This window comes from Selaginella moellendorffii, unplaced genomic scaffold (assembly GCF_000143415.4).
Source record: "Selaginella moellendorffii unplaced genomic scaffold, v1.0 SELMOscaffold_14, whole genome shotgun sequence".
Classification (NCBI taxonomy): domain Eukaryota; kingdom Viridiplantae; phylum Streptophyta; class Lycopodiopsida; order Selaginellales; family Selaginellaceae; genus Selaginella; species Selaginella moellendorffii.
The window spans coordinates 755,496-777,945 of record NW_003314275.1 but is presented as its reverse complement, the minus strand read 5'-3'; the positions used below and the strand labels follow the sequence as shown (position 1 = coordinate 777,945).

Here is a 22,450-nt window from a genome sequence, read left to right as displayed (position 1 = left end):
TCGAAATTTGCAGCACTCCAGACGCCAGCAGCGTCCCAGCGCCCAGCAAAACGCTCCTCCGCTCCACGCGAAGAGGTTGAGCTCAAAAAACAAAGAAATCGAGCTTGGAATCCAGAAAGAAATCGATTAGCAATCGCATTTTCCCGTCGCATTCGATTCCCTAACGCAGCAAAGTGCTACTCTTCCGTACTACTAGAAAGAAAGAAGTTTCTTCTTCTCTTTGCTATACACTTCTTTGCTTTCTTGTGTGTTGAATTGGCTCCATAGCTCCCAGCTCGAGAACAAATAGAACTATATTCATTCTATCTTCTTTTTTTCTTTGGCCTGGCTATGGCCTTTTAGTCGATGATTGTGTGGAAGTTGTGGTGAGTGCCACAGAATGTTGGCTGGAGAGATGGAGTAAATGAGCTATGCCTTGTGTCCATAGCCGGTGTTCGTACTCTGACTTACACTCGAACTCGAGCATTCCAGTCGCGGTTTTCAATCCGAAGTATCGCCGCTGCTCGCCGTTGTCGAGCAGCGATCGTCCCGGCCATGCGGGAATGTTAGCATCCACGTCGAGAACAATGCCTGTTTAGATCAAACAGAGAGAACTTCGCATCAAAATGCCACCTTGGTCAAGGAGAAATGAAAAACAAACGAACCTTTTCGTTTCTTCCTTAGTCCCATATGCTTGCTTTGGATCTTGACAATTACCTGCGTGATGGATCAAAGACCATGAGAACATAAACTAGAATTTCCTAAAGCAATGTTCACAAACCTGGCCATTGTTGGGATCACTATACACTGACACAGTTCTCCAATGTAGCTCGCCTACAACAAGGAGTCAATTAAAGAGATCGATTTTTTCTCCGCTACCTTTCTTGGAACGCTTGAGAAACTCGCATCCTCTGTTAAGAACCTCTTGCGTGTAGCTCTCGGCCTCGCCATCCTCGGATCCCAGGTCGCCACTGTTAAAATGTAAGGCGTGTTTGTCGTAGGGAGTCACGGTTGCATGGCTCTTTGCGTCCTTGAGCGTCCGAGCCTTGAGAGTCGCGGCTCCACGCAGAGCTAGATCAAAAGATCAAACAAAGTAAGAACACGAAGAAACCACGCAAGAACTCGATGAAACTTTGACAGAACTTAGAGCTTACCAGTGGCTGCCGCGGCAGTAAGCGTCATGATATCTCCCGCTGTTTTCACGTTCACGGCGGAGCTGACAACGTGAGTGATGTGATCGTGATCGGCTCCCAAGCTCTCGGCCAGATCCACGCACTGTGCCGCGACAAGCGAGGCCGCGGAAGCGACAGCCAAGCTCGTCGTCTTGGACGACGAGGAAGGATCGTCCAGCGCTGGAGAAAACGGAGATGGCGATGGCGATGGCGATGGTGTCGCCGCCGCCGCTGTAGCCGCTGCCACTGCCGCCACCGCCGCTGCAACTCCGGCCATAGAAACCGCGGCGTGGACTTGAGCGTTATGTGCTCGGCTGAGCTCTTTCTTTCGCTCTTTCATGTCTTTAAACCATCGTCCCACGGATGATCTCCCGCGAAGCTGATGGGATGATTTGGAGGCGGCAGTGGGCTGGAGAGAAGAGCGACGCAAATCCAAGCGACCAACAAGGGAAAAAAGAGATTTTATTCGTTCTTGCTCGATGAGAAAGCTTGCCAAAGTTCTTTACCTGGTGGTGGGGATGGAGGTGATCGTCTGTGAATTGCTTGGGCGATGGCGGAGGGCTGGCGGCCAGAATGCCGCTGTTTTGGTGGAAAATCAATGGTCCACTGCTGTGGGAATTCCTCCGGGGAGTTGTGAACAAGGAGTGTTCCTGCGAAGAACACGTATGAACACAAAGAGAAAAGCTTTAAAAACTCTCACCATTATCCTGTCCATGACCATCTGCGAAGTCATCGAGGGAGCGAACACGAAAGGCGCTCCTTCCAAGTTGGATTCTTGCGAGGAAGAGATCGTGGTGGAGCAATCATCCTGCGCCGACGGCAGCGGCGGCGGCGGCGTCGCGATGGAAGTTTGCGATGCCGCTCGAGCTTTGGACACCTCAAACGCCGAAATGCTCCACGACCTCGAGAGGAATTCGAGGGGCTCTTGCGGCGTCTCCGGCTCGGGGAATCCCGGGGTTGGCGATGGAAAGCTCACGGCCGAATCCTCCTGGATGTTCTCCAGGTGGAGGAAGCTGCCCTTGAAATCCGAGGACTTGGATGCAAAGCTGTGGTGGAAGCCACTACCTTGGATGCGTTCCGGGCTGCTCTTCATTCTCCCTCGCGTGGATTCGATCACTGGAAGAACACTACCTAACCTTGTTAATGATCTTTGGTGGAAGAAAGAGCTTAAAACTAAGATGGAGGAATGAGGAGAACTGGATCCTCATCTGCTGGGATGATCCATCTGGTGGGCGGTGACAATTCCAGCTTTTGAGGGAACCCACAAGAAAAAAAAAACGAGAACAAATCGAGGATGAGTAGTGGGCGATCACAAAAAAATCCCAAACAGTGGAGCGAAAGAAAACAAATGGAAGGCGCCTATGGGATGGAACCATCAAGAGACCACTCTGGAAAAGGAGGAGAAAAAAAACTCCATGGATCGACACTGGAAAGCTGCTACATTCCTTTTCTCTCCTTTCTCCCGCGCCATCTAGAAAAATTTCCTCTCTCCTTTGTTTGCGATCGGCCTTGATGGCAGTGGCTCGCTCGCTCGCTCCTCCCCCACACAAAAAAGAAGAATAAAAAGAAACCAATGTTTTCACAGCTCATGCCTTTGTTTTTGTGGCGTGGACCATCCAACGATCCACAGTGCCACTGGAGCTAAGCGGCAGTAGAAATGAGACACGTAGCACGTGAATCCGCCGTGTACTTGGCGATCCGACGGCGCGGATTGGGTGGTCAACGGGCACGGGAAGTCAGGTGGGTTGGGACGAGATCCGGACCGTCGGCCGGCTTGATCCAATGGCCTAGATTTGAAAATGGGCAAAAACCAATTCCACACCTGAGAATGCCTTTTATTTTATGTGTGGAAAAATAATATAAGTGATGAAAACGAAATAAAAGAGAGAAAATATAAAAAAGAGCGGAATAGTTTTTGAGTGATTTGTCAGGAGACATGTTTTGAGTGAGGCTAACATAACATGTTTCTGATTCAAACCCTGTCCTGTCTAAATACATTCCAGGATTTGGCAACTGTGATTGTGAGGGGGAGAGGAACAGCCCCCTTTGTCTCTTGTGTGACCTCCAATCCAAAGATCAACCTCAATGTGACCACTGTTCTTGACTGATTGATCCACCACCTCCAGTTTCACAAGAGCAAGTATTCCCTAGCGGGAAAAAAAATGAGTAAAAAAGAACTGCGCGGCAGAAGAAAGAAAAGAGTACTGAAAGTTTGTTCAAAGGAGGACACCAATCACCAAACCAATCATCTGGAAAAAGTTCAGGCTTTTAGGTGCACGCAAACACATGGCTGGCTGCATGCAGCAGACTGCAATTGAATTTCTGATATCCTATGCTCACCAACCAAGAGAATGCAATTGCAGTCACCTCCTCTCTCAAGATCTTGCTTGATCATGCTTGAGAGAAGAAAAAAAAGATCTGCAAATTGCAGCAGATGCTGGTAAGGCTTGGTCTGTGCTGGACTAAAGCTGGATATCCATTCAGCCTGAAATTTCTCTTGAATTTTCTACTGGATTTGGCAGGCATGGCAGCAGCAAATAGATTTCTTGCTCTTGAGGGGTGATTTGTGTATGTGCGGTGATGTGAGCAAAGTCATAAACATTGGATTGGTCAAAAGGCATATCTGATCTTGTGTCCCCCTAGAAATAAGATGGAAATAAGAATCACAAGCAGCACATTACATCAGCAATAGACGCAACTTTGTGGTTCTAGGGAACATTGCTTGGATTCAACTTCTTGTCATGGAATCTTGAGGAATTGTCATGTGAAGCAAAGCATGTTTCTAGACAGGACACTGGGTATTTTAAGAAATGGGGAAACAAAAGGGAGAAAAAGGAAGGAAAATAGCACTACTTAGGCTAGGCACAACATGACATGTTATAGACATTATTAATGCAGAAGCATTTGGATTTAAACTCCTGTGAGGTACAGCTACATGTCTAAACAAAACACTAGGTAACAGTACAAGTAGCAAGGCAAATCCTTGCAACCAATGATGGGAATATTGTGACAGGTCAGTAGTAACTCAAGTGATTGAATTGAGAGAGCTTAAAATCCCCAGTATCTCATTTTCACCTCTTGGCATTCAAGGCATTTCTAACAGCGACCCCTCCTGACTTCCTGACTGATTTTGATCCTTGAATGAAACGTCGCACGAGAATTAAACCCCTTTGCGCGAGTATGGTATTGAAGCATCAAGTGACAAAACGCTGCTCCCAAGCCAGAGTGGAAGAGAAAAGAGAAAGAGACCCGCTTTTTTTTTTCTCTTCTTACACTTCCGCTGCGGCAAAGTGTTCGTGATGAAAGTGAGAGAAGTTGGCCATCTAATGCACAAAGCACGTTTCCGAAACTTCCCCTCTGGATTTCCAACAGCTACTCACAGACAATGGTCGTCTCTGCTCTGCCTGTTTCCTACCATGGAAAGGAAAAAGAAAGAATCCCTCCCAAAGCCCCTAAAGACGAAGGAACTCTTTTCTCTTCTCGTTCCCTTCAAGCGTATCCTGCAGCCTTGTTGTGATCCGCGGCTGACTGCATCGACGCAGCGACACCACCCGGAGAAACGACGCTGTCGGGATTGTTTCGCTGCTCGGCGCTCTGAACTCGTGAAGCATCAGCCTGCGTGACGATCTTGTCACCACCCTTTGGAATTGGTGTCTGCAGGACCAAAAGAAGAACAAAAAGATAAGTACCTTCGCAGCGAAAAGCACAAAAAGAGATATACTCACACGAAGCACGTCTCCGACTGTAACCGGCTCGCCTTTGTCCACTGCATGCTGCGCAGCAGCTCCGACACCACCTTTCACGCCGGCCGGAATTCCAGTGGCTCGAGCTTCCGCGCTTTGTATGTCACTGGCCTCGAGAGGCTTGGATCCCACCAACGACTGAGAGGCCGAATTCAAAGCCTGATGGAGAAAAGAAAACAAACCATCAACGAAAATCCAAAAAGAAACAATCGCTTACGCCTGCAATAGTAGCGGGTGGTGGCCGGTTAGCATCAGCAGTTGCACCATCGTCAATCCCCATCGCTATAACCTCCGCTTTCCTGATAAGAAAACGCAAAGAAGATGGTTTAGTTCAGGACTAGTTATACCGAAAACTATACCGACCTGTACAAACGCGTGTCACCATACGTGTCACCTCCTCCATGCGACAAGCGTCGAAAACTTAAGTTGGTTGTAGTTAAAGTCGCGAAAAGTTTTACGAGAAAAAATGTTATATGTACTTTTGTAAGTGGTGATGCTGCTACTGCTACTGCTGCTGCTGCTGCTTGTTGAAATCGGGAATTCCGAGATTTTCCCATCGAACTCTCTGCAGGCACTTACCACAAGCCACGGAACCACCAACGGGAATGGACAGTGATGCCAAAAGGCTGGCGTGATAAACGTCGTTGCAAGCTGCCTTGGAGGGAGTCGCAGTGAAAGGAGGACGAACATCGGTGCTGCTGGCTGGATATTGCGACTGTGGTGGATAGTTCGTCGGGGATTGGCTTGGTATCTGTCGATTCTGCAGCTCGTGTTCAATTATATACCCGTCCCAAGCCGTCTTCATCTCTTCTGGTGTCAGTTTCTCCTCCTCCAAGTCCTCTAACAGGGGCTCGTGTTCGTGATACTGCGCAATCCACCTGCGTGAACATAAAAGCGAAAAAAGTGAACTTACTAAGAATTCGATCAGAAAAGGAGAGCCATACTGTGGCCTAAAGTCCAAGAGAAGCATCGCCATGTGATCATCTCGTGGAGGGGCGTCAGAGGGCACAAAAAACGTTTTGTGCTTGGGCTTCTGACCCTTGGCACCAGGCTGCTGTTGCTGCTCGGTTCCGGCCAATTGAGTTCCCTCCTCGTCGTCATCGTCATCCAAAGTATACATAAGCTCCAGGTCGTCTGCGTTTAAATGCCTGCCAACTTGATGGGCGTCAAGCACTCTCGCAGCGATGCCTTCCTTCGTTAACTGTCATTGTTGAACATTAGACTTGCCTCTTAAACAGTAAAGCTTACTTGGCGATTGTAGATTTTCTCTTCCATAGTCCCGTACGCCAGCAATCGATAGACAAACACAGGCTTCGTTTGCCCATATCTAAATAAAACCAATGAACACCACAAAATCTGAAGAAGATTTCAAATAAGTACCTCCATGCTCGAAAAAGAGCTTGTAAATCGTGAGTAGGATTCCAGGACCCATCAACTATGATGACACGGTTAGCGCCGGTCATATTAGTACCCAGCGAGCCAGCCTTGGTAGAAATTAGAAGACACTTAATAGCTGTGTTGTTAGGATCGTTGAAAATGTCCGCTATCTGCTGCCTCCGACTCGCAGTTGTGTTGCCATCGAGCCTGTGCATTTGCCAAGATTTTATAGATGGCCAGAGAAATGAACAAGAGTGTACCTTAGCCATTCTTTCCCTTTGTTCCAAACATCTTGGCTACCTCCAAGTGGAATTGTATCCAAGAAATTTTCAATCAAATCGAGCGTGTGCAAACTCTGGCTGAATACTAGAGTCTTTTCACCTCGCGACGAGTTCAGTGAGAGCAGTGTCATAATTAGGACCATTTTTCCACTGTTTTCTAAAACATCCCGCTTTGACTCTTTAAGAATCTCTTCACACCATTCGAAACTATCAGCCTGAATAAACTACAGTCAGTTCCAAGATAAAAAAACTGCGAATATACTTACCTCAGGGGAAGCCCGCTTTGGACATCCTGGGCCAGAAAAGAAAAAAAGAGTAGTCAGAACCAACTTAGGAGTAAAAATCCATTGCACCTTGTCCATTCTCGGCGCTATCTTCTTTTTCCGAGTCTACAATAAACTCCTCGTTCAATCGTTGCTCTTTTGCAATAGCTAGCAAATCCGGGTGGTTCCATATCTGTAAGAAAAACCATGAGCTCGTTGAGATCGGACTTCAGTTATTACCTTGGCTAGAACATGGTAGTGATCGAAGAGTTTGCTCCTCCCAGTTTCGCATAAGCTCAAAAACTTTTTGTATAGCTGTTTCTGCAAGGGAGACAGGCGGACAGAGATCACCCATACGCACTTTGGAGGGAGTTCATCTTTTAAGACAGTCATGTCCCGTCGTTGCACGAATCCGCTCAGACGTTTATGCAGAATATGCACTGTCCGTTTCATCTTCTTTACATCGTCCGGAGTAGAATCGGCATGTTGACCATTTGCTATTGGATTCTGGACCCTACATGCAAAGGACCTCATTAACATCCACTTTCCAGCAGTCGAAAGTCTTACTTGTTACGAAAGATTGCTTGAGGACCCAGAAACCCAGGCCGCACAAAGTCAACCATCTGTAAGATCAATTAATCCACATAATGACACCAGCATCGAATACTTACACAATAGTACTCCATCAGATTGTTTTGTAGAGGAGATCCTGTCATGGCTATTCGGCGGCCAGATTTCACTCGCTGGAGTGCTATGGTAATGTCCGCCTTGTCATTTTTAATGGTGTGACCCTCGTCACAAACAACTATGTCAGCGCCAGGATCCTAGATAATACAAGCACAAATATAACCGTCATGGACACCAAGTAAAGAATAAATACCTGCAGGCACTTGCATAGAGTATCTCTTGTTTCCTTGTCCTTCACGTGACTTCCCGTCGAAAGATTCCGAAATGCTGCATAGCCAATAAGCATGACACCTCCCTTTTCCTTCCAGGATTTCAAAAGGCTCGCTCTAGTTGCATTATCCCTGCATAGAGTAGCAGCGTCAACAGTTGTATGAGGATGACGAAGAGAAAGTACCTGGAAGTATCTAGCATCGACACTTCCAGAGGCGCAACTTCTGCAGGCCGCCACTTCTCGAATTCACGCTTCCAATTATGCAAAACATTTACGGGCACCACAACCAACACGGTTTTGAAGTTCAAGTCCACGTTTCTCATTACCGTGTACAAGAAAGCGATAACCTGTAAATAAGATGGTAAAACAACCATAACTTGGAAGTTCTAAGAACTCAAACCTGCAGCGTTTTTCCAAGTCCCATGCTGTGGGCAAGTATGCAGCCCAAACCTACATCCCCGGATTTGACTTTCTCCACAGACTCAATACAGTTGTCCCACATAAATCGGACTCCACACAGCTGTTGCATAAACGGGAGGTTAATAGCTTCATGCGCCTCAAGTAATTACCTGGTGTGGCTTTAAATGCTTCGATATACTTGCAGGAATCCGAACCAGTGGTTCACCAGTTTGCCTGCTAGCAATGTTGATAACGCACCCCTCAGTTTTGCAATCACCTTCACAGATATGATCGTCTCCGTCTGTCCCTTCAACAGCCTTCTCTGAGTTGGCGGCTTTCCCAGAGAGAGACTTCCCCTTTCTTGCTTCTGCATACCATTCTGCTAGGCGTTCTCGACGTTCCTACAATAACAGTGATTGAAAATGATAGGTAGATTTCTCGAGGGCATACCTTTTCAAGTGCCAACTTCTGCTTCGTAACCTCGTCCAATTCGTCATCTCTCAGCACCCTGCGAATGTTCTTTCGTTGTCTTTTACTGCACAAAAGAGAGGTTAACTAGAGTGCAGTTGAAAAAAGAAAAAAAAACAGATACCGATTACGCCTCACGTCCAAGTTAGCTAGTGATTCCTTTAAGGCTTCTTCTTCTGCTACTTTCAGCCACTGCTGCAAACTTGCTAAAGGAGATGGATCGCAAAGGTAGCACCTCCAGGATATGTCTTCTATGCTTTCCAAAAACGCAGGTCCGAAATTCCTCCCAATGCAAGACTCGCAAAAAACCTTGTCGCAGCTATCGCAGCAAATCAGACTTCCACCTTCACCACACCATCTACATTCTGCTTCCGAGCCATCTTCATCCTGAAATTGATATGATCAGCAAAAATAAAAAGAGAACCAGGAACACCCTACCTTCCGAAACGGGCCATCATCATACTGTTGCTTACAGGAGGTGCAAATTATAACTTTCAGAACGGGATGCGACAGTACGTCTTTTGCCGACATTATCTCGCCGCATACTGTGCACCCGAAGCTCCTGCTTCCTCTCGTCAACCTTCTCCTGGTATCCCCGGACAGCTTACTCTGACTTAAATCGCAGCTGTCTGAGTTTCTTTCCTCTTGCTCATCACGATCACTTTTCAATCCCGATTGTTCCTTCTTGGCCGAGGTCGCATCTTCCTCATCTTCACTACTGTTAACCATGAAACAACGCTTTCTCTTGCATCTGGATGAAGAACCATGTTCAATCACTCGTTTCAAAGGCTTTAACGGAGAAGTCGTTTCATCCAGCGCAGTGACGTCTGAAACAAGAGTTAAAACTAAAGAGAATAGCATTACGCGCTAACCTTTACTTGGCACCTTGCCTTGGTCTACTGTTCTCGGTTGTGCAGTCGAACCACAATCAGCAGGTGGATCGTCGTCATCATCATCGCTGACAACAATGACCACCGAAGGAGTCGGCTTTTTAGCATCATTGAAACCCGCTGAGCTCGTCCTCACTCCAATGGCTTTAAAACTGTTACTTCTTTTAAGAACCTTGAATTCTTCAGTTTCAACTGCTTCGTCATGGCATTGACTTCCATCTGCGACTGCCTCTGCCTGTGTTCCATTATCTCTGACGGTCTGTTCCATGAAGACGGGCATAGGCTCCGTTCCATCTGTGGTTGGGCGTCCAAAAGAGCTAGCATTGCGTATATGATCCGTTCCTTCCCTGGCTGGAGCCACACCTTTCTTCACTTTTTCCTCGCTGCGCGACGGCGTTCCATTAATAAATGGCTGGTTCCTAGTTGTCACGTTATCCGCGACTGCCTGGTCCGTCCCTGTTTGCCGCTCATGACTCTGACGTTGCTCCTCTTCGAGTCGCAATTCATCTGTGTTCTGCGGGTCCCCTGCAGTCCCCAGATCAATGGTATCGGGCTGCAATTTGGATAGTACTGCAGGAGGCTCGGTTATAATATTAACGTCACTTGTTGATGACTTCACTTGTGAAGCCATTGCCCTGACACGTCTGGCACCAATTTTCTTCTGCATCTGCCGCACATCATCCTCTTCTCTAACCTGCTTGCAGGTTGCGTCAGTACGTGAAGTAAATAAAAGGAATGAATACCCGCTTCATAGTCTTCTTTTGATGCTCCGTAAGACCGAACTCACTCTCTTCGGCCAAAGCGGCCGCCTCCATCCCAACATGTTGATCTATGTCCGCAATATCGTCAACCTGACATGAGAAGGTTAGTTTCTGACGTTTCAAGACATTATACCTTGTCAACGCCTGGGAACTTTAAGCCCAATCGCGCTGCTTGCTCCGGGGTCGAGGCGGAGTAAACCGCAGCCCATTTTTTTGACTCGAACAAGCTAACTGCGCTCAGTTTTGGCTGGAATGCACTATCAAAAGCTTCCCACCCAGTGGAGCCCTTTACAGTATCGACGTCGTTCACTTTTCTTTCCAGAAAACCGCTTGCACCTTCCTCTACAAGTTTGCCTCGGCGCCTAATATCTCACAGGTTAGATCAGCTCCGTATGCGTAAAAAACGAACCTTATAACCGGCCGCAGAGCATCCAAATCTTTCTCGGCAGAATGAAGCACTTCCGCAAAATCTTCAGGTGCCTGAGTACCAGCCCAGTGAGCCCGGTTTCTCCAAGTGTCCGTCATACACCCTTCAGCAGCCTGCTTTTCAATAGCTTTGAATAAATCCGGTAGAGACACACCGGCATCTTCAAGCCGGTCCTGGAGAAGACGGTTCAGTATCACAATAGCACAAATAGCTCTGTAATCAACCTGAAGCTTTGCACTCTCCTCTTCAAGCTCCAAAAGCGTTTTTTTCCATATGGAAACGTAGTCCGCCATTTCACAAGAAACTGCCATATCCAGCTACCAACAAAATGGTGTCCATGAGCTTTTTTTCCTTGCATCCAAATTTCTTACTTCTTGTCCAGAGAGTGTTTCAGACAACTCCAGCCTGACTTCCTCCTCCACTTTCTTTACACTTTCGTCTTCCAAATGTTCTTGAGCGTCCGCTGACTGATAACATCACAGATAAGCCAGCTATTGGATGACAAAACAAAAGGATACAAACCTCACTTTCAATTTCCACCAGCCAATCGATCATCCTTGTGACTTCCTCGTCAGACTTTGAGCCCTGAACATCAAACATAAGTATCATTGATGAACGACAAGAAACACTAGAAGTACCTCACTGGAACTCTCGGACATGTATCCATCGCCATCGTACTCGTCTTCCGAGCTGTTTTTTTCAACTCCGCCATCTCCTTCTTCCCTGCTAGTAAAAAGTCAATCACGAAACAATACAAAATTAGGAGCTCGAATTTACCGCTGGACTTCGCAAGCTTTGTCTTCCTTCTCTACAAGTTCGCAGCTCTTTTCTTGATCCGCATCTACTCGTATGATCTCGCAGCTGTTTCCATCGACTTGTTCTTCACACCGGATTTCCTCCTTGACGTGTGCTTGCGGTGAGACTTTCTCTTCTTGGCATTCATCTTCTTCGCAAACTTTCCCTTGCTCCTCGACAAGCAGCCCATTCTCACTTCTCTCACCGATACTGGGGACTTCTCTGACTGACCTCAAAGAAATCTTCATATCATCTAGTGGATTCTCGGCCTTTATGCAATCCGAGGCGCAAAATGGCTGCCCTACAATCAGCGCAGCCACTCTCCTCGCCGCCGCCAAGCCGGCATTAAACTTCACCTGGAGCTCGGGATCCCCCATTGCCCAATCTCTCACGCTCCCAAAACCCTGAAGCAATCCACCTGTGAGCCGCGGCGGTCGTAACGCTCGGAGACGATCGAGGATTCCAGCCACTGCCGAGGCATGGGAAGCGATCGTGAATGGAATCCCGCGCCCTCCCCGCGCGCTTCCTCTCCCTCCTCAAAGCCCTAAAACTTTTGAAAAAGCCGCCAATACACCCTAATAGGGTGAAAATTCTAGCCTCGCGTAAAACCAGGACTATTAGACAAAGCGTTGGACAAGAGCACATACAAGCTCGAATCCATCTCGCCCGCCAACTTCCTCACAATCTTTGATCCAAGCTCCAAATCGCCCTGTGTTCTACAAGCTCCCAGCAGCGAGATCATCCACGCCTCGCTCTTCTCCGCCCCTTCTCTCAAATCTTTGACAAGCTCCTCGCATTCCTCGAGCGATCCTCCCCTCCCGAAGAGATCCACGATACACCCATACTGCTTGGCCGCCGGCTCCACGAAATACGAGAGATCGATCGAGAGCATCAGCTCGCGCGCTCGATCTGGCATTCCTCCGTGGCTGCAAGCCGAGAGGATCCCAAGGAAGGAGACGCGATCGGCCGAGAATCCCTGCGAGCTCATCTCTGGAAGAAGGAGCAAGGCCTCGAGAACGCGGCCATGACGAGCAAACGCTGCCAGCATCGAGTTCCACGAGAAAGTGTTCCTCTCCGGCATGGAATCAAAGATCTTGCGAGCTTGGTTGATCTCTCCGCCACGGTTGTAAGCTCCGATCAAGGTGTTCCAGGAAACCAAGTTTCTCTCCGGCATCGAGTGGAAGATATTGGTTGCCTCGCGCCAATGGCTGCTCGTAGCATAGCCAGTGATCATTGCGTTCCAAGTTGTGACGTTGCTCTCCGGGATCTCGTCAAACAGCCGTTTGGCCTCTTCGATCTGGCCATGCTCGGCATGAGCGGTGATCATCGCGTTCCACATCGCCACATCTCGCCGATCGACGCCATGGGCATCGAAGATCTCTCTGGCGGAGTTGATATACCCGTTCCGGGCATAAGCCACCAGCATCGCGGTTCTCACTGCTAGATCATCTCTGGGAGCTCGATCCATCACTTCTCTGGCCTTGCCAACATCCCCACCATCGCCGTAAGCCGCGATCATCGCAGTGGAGCTTGGAGAGTCGTGCTCGGGCACACCCTGGAAGATTTCCTCCGCTTGGTCGAGCCTGTCCACTGCGATGTAGGCCGAGATCATCGAGTTCCAGGCCAAAGCTGTGATCTCCGGCATTCGGTCGAAGAAGCATCTTGCCTGGATCACGTCTCCCATGCCAGCCAGCGAAGAAACCATGGCAGTCCAGCCTAGAGTGTTCGTCTCGGGCATCCCTTGGAGAAAAAAATCTCTGGCCTCGATCATCCTCCTGTTCTTGAGCAAGGCCGTGAGCATGGCATTGCACGAGACGAGCGTCCTCTCGGGCATGGCATCGAAGATCTCCTTCGCGGCAGCCAAGTAACGATGATCCCTGGCTTGGGCATACGCGCTGACCATCGCTGTCCACGACACGATGTCTCTCTCGGGCATCAGATCGAACAGCTCCTTCGCTCGATCCAGCTCCTGTTCCTGAGAAAATCCCGACAGCATCGCGTTCCACGATGCCACATTCCTCTGATCCATTGCCTCAAAGGCCGCTTCCGCCTCGCGGAGATGCCCGTTCTGGGCATACGCAGAGATGAGGATGTTCCAGGAGAAGAGATTGGGTGGCGCCGCGAGATCGTCGAATGCCCGGCGAGCCTCCTCTGCGCTGCCACAACGCCGGAACGCATCGATCACGAGGTTCCCCAGCAGCAGATCCGGCGAAGAACCGAAACTCTCGCTCACGATCGCCTGCAAGCGCCTGGCGAGCTGGAGATCCGAGCAAGCTCGCAGCCGCCGTGCCAGTGCATCACGCTGGAGACTGAGATCCTCGCAGCTCCCCATTGATGATCATCCACCATCGTGTTCTTCAAACCTCCAGTGACTTTGCGAAGAACTAGATCGATGAGCCGGGCTTGCTCGGTATCCAGCATCGCCCACCGAGCCAAGGAGGACAGCTTCGCGCGGCTGCTACGATCGTGCGCGGAGCTCCAGGATCTCTCCGGCGGCAAGCGCGTCCACGCCCGGATCGATCAGACCGAGCACCGCCACAGCACCTATCTCGCCAATCTCCTCGTCAACATGTACGCCAAGTGTGGCTCCGTGAACGATGCCCGCTACGTCTTCGATCGAATCCAGGAGCCCAATCGCTTCTCCTGGAACATCATGACGTGCGCCTACGCCATGAATGGATTCGTGGAGCTGGCCGCGAGCTTCTACCAGATGATGCCGGACAAGACCGTGATCGCTTGCACTGCCGTGATCGAGGCGCTGGGCCATCTCGGCCAGATCGAGAGGGCGAAGACGCTCTTCGACGGCTTCCCTGCCACTGCCCGCGATCTTGTCTGCTCAAACGCGATGCTCGCGGCCTACGCCCGGAATGGGCATCTGGAATCGGCGGAGACGATGCTGCGGGCGATGGAGATCGGGAACGTCGTGTCATGGAACACGCTCTTGCTCGGCTATGCGGACCATGGCGATCCGAAATACGCGAAGAAGATCTTCCAGGAGATGCCGCAGCGCAACGAGGTGGTGTGGCTCGGCCTCATCGCGGCATTCGCCCAGCGCCGGTATTTGCAGAGAGTCCACGCGCTCTTCGATCGGATGCCCTGCCACAACGCCGGGACCTGGAGTACCTTGATCGAGTTGCGCTCAAAGGACGGCGAGCTTGGCCGGGCTGAGAGGCTGTTCCAGAGGATGCCGCTGAGGAACAAGGTGGCATGGGCCGCGATGCTCCACGCGTATCTCCGTGCCGGAAATCTCACGCGCGCAAAAGATCTGCTCGACCGGATGCCGCAGCAAGAGATGGAGCTTGCCGTGGCCCTGATCGCGGCATACCTCAAAAGCGGCCTCCACAGACGTGCCAAGAAGAGCTTCGATCGCTTGCCCTGGGCCGATTCCCACGCATGGAGCTCGCTCCAAGGCAATATCACCAAGGGAGACGATTTGCCCCAATCCTGCCCGGATGGACTGAGATCTCCACAATCGTCCCAAAAACCAGCTCGATCGCCAAAGAAAGAAGCCTCCCGTCCTCAATCGCGCCTAGAATCTGCAAGAACCGGATCTCTCCATCCACAATCGGGCCTAGAATCGAGCAGCCGAGCCCTTGACGAGCGCTCTGTCCCTGGCGGCAATCTGGCGGCGCGGGCGGCCAAAGGAAGAAATATCCATCGCCAGCGCCTGCCGCAAGCTTGCACCCTGGAGGAGCTTCGATCCCTCAAGCAGCGCATCCTGCTCATGCCGCCGGCGAAGAGGATCAAGTGGAGAGCGGTGCTCAAGCTCATGCGCGCCGGCTACCTTCTCAAGAAATGGAGCTCCTCCAAAATCTGGCCAAGGCGGGAAAGAAAGACTAAGCCCTAGATCCCCGCGAATATTCTTCTCCTCTTTTAAAAAGCACTTCGCGCCTAAACCTCAAGAGCCCTAATTTATGGCCATTGATCTTGGGCCCTAAAAATTCCCTAAAGCAAAGAAACAAAGAGAAAATGTGATGCGATGACCGAGCTCCCAACCTTTGTTCTGGACATGCGGATGGATCTTGATTGGCATTGAACGCTGGAGTCGAGATTCTTTCTTCTCCGCCAGTACCTCTAGTTCTTCCGCTTGCGGTTGTATTAAGTGGATAATGACTTAAACATGACAACATCAGTGGCATCTGGATTGGGAGCTCCAGTCTTTCCTTGAGCTCACAGAGATCTTTGTTTTCTTCAGGTGCTTGGTGGAGAGACAAACCTTCAAGAGGATCAGTGCTTGAGTATCGTCCAAACCTTTATCATAAACAACATGCTCTAATTATCTATGGACCTGGATGAGCTTTGAAATTTTACCCCACCAACTCAAGGCTTCATCCACAGCAACTTCTCCATCAAAAGTCTGGAATTGATTTTGGCATTCACCAGTTTAATGCTTTACTTAACTTTGATTACATTAGCTCTAATTAACATGCCCTTAGCCTTCAGCCTTAATACTGAATTTTCTTATTGAATATTGTTTTTGAGGAATTTGACAGTTGTTTGTAGGAGTTGTTTCTCTACAATATAACGTTTCTTGTTTATTAAATAGCAAGATTTATTAATTAGATATTATTTTGAAGGATTGGTGAAAAATTATAGACATGAACCATCCACCCTCTTTTTCTTAAGGAAAATCTAAAGAGCTTGGTTGAGCTACTTGCACTTCCGTGTTGGAATTTCTCATTTGCCAGTATAAAAGTCCAACAGTGGGATCAGAACCCACAATCTCTACAACTCGCATTCTATCATGTCTTCGCAGTTTATTATCTACTTAGTCTTTGCTCTTGTAGCGCTTGCAGGGACAAGCAACGCTGTAAGCTATTAGTTTGTTGCAAATGCCCATACTGGAACTATAGCTAATCATACTCAATTTGGTTTTGATGCAGGCATGCAACTTTGAGGATACCTGTGACAAGAACTCAGAGGTTATAAGCGGCACAACATTGACTGCCAATTGTTACAAGCCCAATGGCCAGCTCCAAAGGAGCAGCATCAATCTTAACGATTGCTTCAGCAACAATGGAGGCACCCTCAACTGCGGCAGAAACTTTGTTGCCTCGTGCCAGAATGTAGTGATCACCCCGTGGTACCATCCTCCAGCTCCAAGTCCTGCTTCCATCAATGCCCAGTGCTATGGCAATGGCCAGTATCGTTATACCTCAGTACTGATTAACAAGTGTGTGCAGAACAACAATGGATTCCTCCAGTGTTGTAGCAGCAAGTGAGTGAAGTTTCTCATGATAAAGTGATGTTAAGTTTCTTGCATATGATTCTTTTGATTTTAGGGTTCTTGCATCTTAACATTGAGGCACCGCTCTTTCTTCGCGGATGCCACAACGATTTGGCTCGGGGCACTGACTCCTTATTCCCCAAGAGCTTGTGCACACTTTTCTTCCGTGTCACAAACATGCTCAATCTTGTTTTTCGCAAAGTAGCGATTTACCACCTTGTTGTTCCTTCACCACCATTCTAACAACGATGCTGATCATCACAGCATTAGCTCACAGCAGTGCCCTGGATCTTCTTCGAGAAAGAACTCCCGATTTTCAGCACTAACAAGAGAACCAAGCAAAGTCCACGAATCCTGTCACAGCCTTGGGCGTCTCCTCCACTGACCAGCTCTTGGAATCGACTCCAAAGTGCGTAATCCGCGAGTTAAACCGGTCAAGCAGCCATATACTGTGGCTCCCATCAGTGCACACAGTGCACACGTCCAAATTATCAAACTCCTCATCACGGCTCGAAACAATCTCCCACTTCTCTCCCCGCCTCTCTACGACAATCAGCCCCTCGTGATCTTCCGCGAGCAAGTCATTACTAACCAGGAACAGCCGATCCCGATCCAGCTGAAGAAAGGACCACCTCCATTCCATGTCCAACTCGTCGGAATCAAGCTTGAAAATGCGCCAGGAATCATCCCACACGTTGTATCTCACGAGGCTCCAGGTATCCGTGCAAAGCATCACCAGCTCCCCGTGATCCAGCATCGGATAGAAACCATTCCCGTCCTCCATGTCCCCTATGTCTGGGTAGTTCTCGCGCGACGCCCGAGGCCGAGTCGTAGATGTAGAAGGCGAGCGATGGCCCGAAGCCAGCGACGCAAAACTCTCGCGTTGATCGATCCCTCTCGCGGCGGTACACCATCAAGCTCATGTCAGGGTCGGTCTCTGGCGGCAACGGAACTCTCACCGGGGAGGAGTTGAGATCCCGTAGCGCCACACGAAGATAGATGATAGCGTCAACCTATCCTCAAACGTGGCCAGGCACAGCAAGCCCGCGTCGCTGCTGGCGATGGTCATGTTGTTGGGGAGCGTCTGGAAGTGGCGCCACTCGTTGCGAGGGGAGCTGTCGAGCGGCTTGACGAGGAGGGATCCAGAGAGACGAAGGAAGAGGTGAGGGATGCAGCGGTGGGAGAGAGCGTAGCCTTTGCGGAAGATGGGATCGTCAATTGCTCGTCGCCATTCGCGGCACACGCACCTGGCCTGGCACAGATCGATCGCGGACAGCCTGAGGAAGACGAGCTCCAGCTCTGTCACAACTTCGCCGCTGGCGATCGCTCTTTGCCGCATTGTGTGTGTGCCCTAGGGCGCTTCTCTTTCTTCGCGGCTCGCTTATACGCGGATGCCACAACGATTTCTCGCGGCTTCCATAGCACGGGTCAGCGATTCGTTGTTCGCTGCCTTGTTCGACTGATGGACGCCATAGCACCTTCTTCTCTCTCTTTTGTTTTTTCTCGCGCATTTAGTACTGGGGCACTGCGAAGATTCTATCGCGTGAGCTTTGCCCGTTCAGCTAATGCTACATTGCTGATCTCCTTTCGCAATGTCCTGGGATTTCTTTCATCTCTTCTTCTCTGGACAAAGATCTCATCTCATGTAGGAGAGATTCTTCATTCTTCTCGCTTTTTCGTGCATCTTTTCTGGGGCTACAAGCGATTTAATTTCTAGTGCGTGTCGCTCATTCACACAATGCACAGATTAGATCTTGTCGATCTCTCCTGTGGCTTTCTGAGAGATTCACGCGATGAATCTTCTCATGCAGTTTGCAGGAGAGCAAAAAACCATCTTTCCTTTGATTTCGATGACACACCAAGGATCATCGTTTAGGACTCTTTGTTTGCAAAAAAAGTATAGCGATGGTACATCTGTACAGTGCGTTTCTCTAGAGAAAACTCGCGCAAAAACCCCCAGAGAGAATGAGAAAAGATGGAAAGAAACTAAAACCAGACCTTTTTCTTCTCACTGTCACTTGATCCGCTTGATCTTCTTTAGTACGTCCTTGACGTTGGGGCCTTTGTCCCACGAAGCAAACTGGCCCGCGACATTCTTCAGTAGCACTCCAGCGTTAAAAATCGCGGTGGAGTCTCTCAGGTTACTCGGCTGTGGCAATCCAAACACCACCCGGTTCACGTCTTCGTCGACTTGCAGGCTGTAGACTTCGCTAAAAGTCTGCAAAGCAAGAACAACTTGTAAGCTCTTACTGCTACCAGAAACGAGAGTCTAGCGAGCTTACTTTACACATTCTCTGATCTGCTTGTATGTGAGGCTCACGAGCCCGCGAAACAACTTTTATGACGAGGATTCCTTCGGGTTCCAGAGCAGCTTTCGCACTGCGGAGGAATGTTTCGAGAAGGAATTCCTCTGGAGGGCAGCTTAGCCCATTACTGCAACGGAGTTATCAACAAATATCAACAGAAAAGAGAGAACAGAACCTTGGATCGGAGGAATCAGCGTCAATGAGTAGTATGTGCAATTTATGTCTAGTGTTCTCCCTGTTAGCTTGTTCTTCCATCTGAAATAAGAAATATTTGAGAGTTTCTTCTTTCAAGTTTGATCTTTCAACTCATACCTCTTGTTTTGCTATAGCATCGACAGCGGCTAATCCATCTCCAAGTCTCAGCTGTAAGAGAATATATTGGTTAAGAAGAAAAAGAAAATTGGGGACTCTCATGCCTGCATGCGATCGTCTTCCACAAATCCAAAGTGACGCTTTGCCAAATCAGCAACAACCGGATCCAGCTCCACTACCTTAAACAAGAAAAAACCTTTTGTCATGTAACGAAAAATAAAGAGAACACTTTACCTCAATGCTGTTGAAGGGAAAATGCTTGTACAGAAACATTGGGAGCAATCCAGCACCAAGCCCAACGATCATCACACGAATCTGTACTAGTAGTTGAGGATTAATTCTTTGTCACAAGCAGAAAATAGCGAACACTTTGATTGCCATGCCTGTTCTTTGGAAGATACGCATGACTCAATCTTAGTAGAGATCAAAGATAGGCCTGCCACCATCCCTTCGTGATACGGACTGGCCAAGTAACTGTGATCTACCTTCATCTCATCCGTGGTGTCTGGAACAAACACAAGAACAAGAAAGAAAAAAAGTTACACTTTGATTAAAGTCAAGAAGTTTCTATACCACGTACTTTGTTTTCTCTGCGCTGCAGTTTCTTTGCCATGTTTGTTTTTCTTTTTACTACCCACGCGTCGAAATCCATTCGTTGGCGTTAGTAAAGCCTCCGACTGGATGAGGTTGGGATTACGTTTAAAGAACAGGCGTCGAAAGAAAGCCTTTTTTTTGTCGGATGATACAACATCCTCTACAAGCATGTTACCCGTTAATGGAGAATCGATCTGAACAAAGGAGAGAAAAGTCAATGGTTTCTGTTTGTTAATCGATGCACGGCATTGTTACCTCCTCCAGCAGAGTCCCTGTACAAACTCCATCGTGTGGCAGCAGGAAAATGTAGATTTTCGCAACCAAGAGTTAGAAACCTCACAGCATAATTCTAGTCGCTGAATTCTAGCAGCGACTAGGCATTATTAATTAGAATTATAGGTTTCATGCAGCTAGGTTTCTAACCTGAAACCTATCATTCTAATTTCTAATTTCTAGTCGCTGCTGCTGCATAATGCCCACCGTAGGGAGAATCATGGCAAGAGCCAATCATCTGCTACACCTCATGAGGAAGAATGTAGTGCCTCAGAACACCATCTCTTCCCTCTTTATAAAGCTAGCCAGCGATCAAGGTGAAAGCTCGTGACTGGCACAAAAGCCTCTTCTATGCCACCTTCGGCATATCATTAGGAAATCTGCCAGCAGCAAGAAATTCTGCAAGACCCTGATACCACTCCGGCACAGCTACAACCTGGTATAACAGCAGCTCCTCTGCTTTTGATTGAGTTAAGAAGACAGTTGGAATTTCTGCAGAAACCTGTCTGCCCTCCAACAAGAAAAGAGGAGCATTGGGCAGCTCATCATAAACTCCTTCCTTGGCAGGTTCTCTTGGTAATCTTGAAAGATGATTAGGCATCACATGAGATTTTCCCGGCTTCAACATGATCTCGAATTCAAATTCTTGAAGCAGAAGCAACCAGTGAGTGATTCGGCCATGTCAACAGGGCTTGTTGACAGATAGCGCAGCACCTAGTGATCCAGATAGAAGAGAAATGGCTTTCCCAGCAGATAGTGGCGATATTTGGAAACAGCAAACACCATTCCCAAGCCCTTGCGTTTAGTGGCTGTATAATTCTTCTCAGCCAGAGATAACTGCCTACTCGAATAAAAGATGGGATGATCCTAACCATTAACTAACTGACATAAAACAGCACCAATAGCATAAGCTGAGGTGTTGACATGCACATGGAATTTCAAATTCCAGTCTGGCGGCTTAAGAATTGGAGCAGTCGTCAAGTCTCACATCAACTGTATAAAGGAAGCTTGGCACTTAGGGGTCCATGCAAAAGGAACATTCTTTTTCAAGAGGCCCATCAAAGGAAAAGCTATATCAGCATAATGCCAGATAAAGTGTCGGTGATAACTAACATGGCTAAGAAAAGCATGTAGCTCCTTCACAGTCTATGGTGCCTCAAGCTCCTCCACTACATTCACTTTTGCAGGATCCACCTCCAAGCCTCGAGCCGAGACGACCCTGCCAAGCAACACCCCGTGCGTTACTCCAAATTGGTACTTCCTAGGATTAAGAGAAATACCAAACTTTTGGCATTGCTGGAACACTGCACGAAGCTGCTCTAGATGTTTCCTGCAGCTTCCAAAAGTCGAGAAGTCATCCAAGAAGACTTCCACACTCTCATGAAGAAGAGATTTGAATGCTAAAGTCACCACACATTGGAAAGTAGCTGGTGTGTTCATCAAACTGAATGGCATGACACGAAAAATATAGCAACCCCACTCTGTAATGAATGTTGTTTTTGCTCGATCCTCAGGAGCCACCTGGATCTGGTTATATCCACTATAACCATCCATAAAGCTGTACAACTCCTTCCCAGCAACCCTATCTAGCACCACATCTGTGAAGGGAAGAGGAAATCCATCCTGCCTCATTGCAGCATTAAGGTGGTGATAATCCACACATACTCTAAGTTTACCATTCTTCTTTCGGACCACTACAATTGGCAAAAGCCAATCTGTAGCCTCCACTTCTTCAATAAATCTTGTATCCAACAGCTTTTGAAGCTCTTCACGCACAGCCTTAGCATAGCTCATATTCATCTTATAAGCTCTTTGTTGCTATGGCACTGCATTTGGAAGCAAGGGAATCCTGTGTTGCACCAACTCCAGATCTACTCCAGCAAATTTAGCATAGCTCCATGCAAACACATCTTGAAACTCCAAAAATAGTTGAGCATACTACGATCCTTGCATGCTGCCACTTGCTTTTTAACTTTGAAACCTTCTCAACTTTCAGCATGTAAGAAAAGTGATAGTCAAACGCACTAATATCAGACAAGATGATTGTCCGAGATCGATGATTATCATCTTCCACCACCAGAGTACCAATCACATAGTCATGACTAGCCCACACCTAGAAAAGCCAAGCTGCTCCCAAAGTAATTGGTACATTGGTCACAGTGCCCTCGATCACATAAAAAGGCACCTCGTGAAAGTCTTCCTCACCAATCACTACATTGGAACTCACTGGAAAAACTCCACCATCGGCATAGACGGCAATGTAATGCTCATGAAGAGCTGTAACC

The 22,450-nt window shown here is 48.4% G+C and overlaps 5 protein-coding genes across 7 annotated transcripts; all 5 read right to left on the bottom strand.

The window, feature by feature from the left end:
* Positions 1–107: 107 nt before the first annotated feature.
* Positions 108–2,712, bottom strand: LOC9646597 (VAN3-binding protein). The gene is made up of 7 exons (XM_024675403.1): positions 1,852–2,712; positions 1,658–1,801; positions 1,134–1,560; positions 859–1,050; positions 761–813; positions 645–696; positions 108–570 (listed from the first exon to the last, which is right to left on the bottom strand). The coding sequence occupies exons 1-7, from the start codon at positions 2,242–2,244 to the stop codon at positions 329–331; spliced, it is 1,503 nt and encodes a 500-aa protein (XP_024531171.1). The 5' UTR covers positions 2,245–2,712; the 3' UTR covers positions 108–328.
* Positions 2,713–4,640: 1,928 nt separating this feature from the next.
* Positions 4,641–5,174, bottom strand: LOC112346413 (late embryogenesis abundant protein D-34-like). The gene is made up of 3 exons (XM_024675362.1): positions 5,112–5,174; positions 4,841–5,053; positions 4,641–4,805 (listed from the first exon to the last, which is right to left on the bottom strand). Exons 1-3 carry the CDS (start codon positions 5,172–5,174, stop codon positions 4,641–4,643), a joined length of 441 nt encoding a protein of 146 aa, XP_024531130.1.
* A 135-nt stretch (positions 5,175–5,309) lies between these two features.
* On the bottom strand, positions 5,310–12,001 carry LOC9646596 (protein CHROMATIN REMODELING 20). Of its 3 annotated transcripts, none has more exons than XM_024675216.1 (26): positions 11,436–12,001; positions 11,297–11,384; positions 11,181–11,243; positions 11,030–11,125; positions 10,883–10,975; positions 10,641–10,831; positions 10,365–10,593; positions 10,214–10,321; positions 9,453–10,164; positions 9,019–9,407; positions 8,705–8,967; positions 8,563–8,647; positions 8,283–8,513; positions 8,114–8,233; positions 7,897–8,060; positions 7,696–7,843; positions 7,487–7,639; positions 7,383–7,438; positions 7,056–7,329; positions 6,906–7,008; positions 6,819–6,844; positions 6,532–6,767; positions 6,275–6,478; positions 6,143–6,221; positions 5,839–6,095; positions 5,310–5,772 (listed from the first exon to the last, which is right to left on the bottom strand). In XM_024675216.1, the coding sequence occupies exons 1-26, from the start codon at positions 11,828–11,830 to the stop codon at positions 5,400–5,402; spliced, it is 5,136 nt and encodes a 1,711-aa protein (XP_024530984.1). In that variant the 5' UTR covers positions 11,831–12,001; the 3' UTR covers positions 5,310–5,399. The 3 variants fall into 3 exon arrangements, with proteins under 3 accessions (XP_024530984.1, XP_024530985.1, XP_024530986.1); XM_024675217.1 differs by having other exon boundaries at positions 11,297–11,381; XM_024675218.1 differs by lacking the exons at positions 11,030–11,125; positions 11,181–11,243; positions 11,297–11,384; positions 11,436–12,001 and having other exon boundaries at positions 10,641–10,818; positions 10,883–10,932.
* Positions 12,002–12,045: 44 nt separating this feature from the next.
* Positions 12,046–13,785, bottom strand: LOC9632159 (pentatricopeptide repeat-containing protein At4g02750). Its single transcript, XM_024675361.1, has 3 exons — positions 13,639–13,785; positions 12,576–13,521; positions 12,046–12,491 (listed from the first exon to the last, which is right to left on the bottom strand). Exons 1-3 carry the CDS (start codon positions 13,783–13,785, stop codon positions 12,046–12,048), a joined length of 1,539 nt encoding a protein of 512 aa, XP_024531129.1.
* A 4,909-nt stretch (positions 13,786–18,694) lies between these two features.
* On the bottom strand, positions 18,695–20,793 carry LOC112346412 (methyltransferase-like protein 13). The gene is made up of 9 exons (XM_024675359.1): positions 20,524–20,793; positions 19,933–20,086; positions 19,682–19,803; positions 19,533–19,613; positions 19,403–19,477; positions 19,299–19,349; positions 19,162–19,241; positions 18,963–19,113; positions 18,695–18,898 (listed from the first exon to the last, which is right to left on the bottom strand). The coding sequence occupies exons 1-9, from the start codon at positions 20,791–20,793 to the stop codon at positions 18,695–18,697; spliced, it is 1,188 nt and encodes a 395-aa protein (XP_024531127.1).
* Between the last annotated feature and the right edge of the window lie 1,657 nt (positions 20,794–22,450).

Coding starts and splice junctions, on each gene's coding strand:
- LOC9632159 (XM_024675361.1), bottom strand. CDS start 13,785: ATGGGGAGCTGCGAGGATCTCAGTCTCCAGCGTGATGCACTGGCACGG. Junction 13,522..13,638: donor ATCTGCTGCTGGGGAACCTC/GTGATCGATGCG, acceptor GCGTATGCCCAG/AACGGGCATCTCCGCGAGGC. Junction 12,492..12,575: donor CTTGATCGGAGCTTACAACC/GTGGCGGAGAGA, acceptor CGATGCTGGCAG/CGTTTGCTCGTCATGGCCGC.
- LOC9646596 (XM_024675216.1), bottom strand. CDS start 11,830: ATGGGGGATCCCGAGCTCCAGGTGAAGTTTAATGCCGGCTTGGCGGCG. Junction 10,322..10,364: donor AGTTCCCAGGCGTTGACAAG/GTATAATGTCTT, acceptor TTCTCATGTCAG/GTTGACGATATTGCGGACAT. Junction 6,845..6,905: donor TAGCGCCGAGAATGGACAAG/GTGCAATGGATT, acceptor TTTCTGGCCCAG/GATGTCCAAAGCGGGCTTCC.
- LOC9646597 (XM_024675403.1), bottom strand. CDS start 2,244: ATGAAGAGCAGCCCGGAACGCATCCAAGGTAGTGGCTTCCACCACAGC. Junction 1,051..1,133: donor TACTGCCGCGGCAGCCACTG/GTAAGCTCTAAG, acceptor CTTTTGATCTAG/CTCTGCGTGGAGCCGCGACT. Junction 697..760: donor GTGATCCCAACAATGGCCAG/GTTTGTGAACAT, acceptor TCCATCACGCAG/GTAATTGTCAAGATCCAAAG.
- LOC112346413 (XM_024675362.1), bottom strand. CDS start 5,174: ATGGGGATTGACGATGGTGCAACTGCTGATGCTAACCGGCCACCACCC. Junction 5,054..5,111: donor CACCCGCTACTATTGCAGGC/GTAAGCGATTGT, acceptor TTTCTCCATCAG/GCTTTGAATTCGGCCTCTCA. Junction 4,806..4,840: donor TTGTGCTTTTCGCTGCGAAG/GTACTTATCTTT, acceptor TTGGTCCTGCAG/ACACCAATTCCAAAGGGTGG.
- LOC112346412 (XM_024675359.1), bottom strand. CDS start 20,793: ATGTTGAAGCCGGGAAAATCTCATGTGATGCCTAATCATCTTTCAAGA. Junction 20,087..20,523: donor TTCCTAATGATATGCCGAAG/GTGGCATAGAAG, acceptor TCCTTTGTTCAG/ATCGATTCTCCATTAACGGG. Junction 19,614..19,681: donor GCGTATCTTCCAAAGAACAG/GCATGGCAATCA, acceptor CTACTAGTACAG/ATTCGTGTGATGATCGTTGG.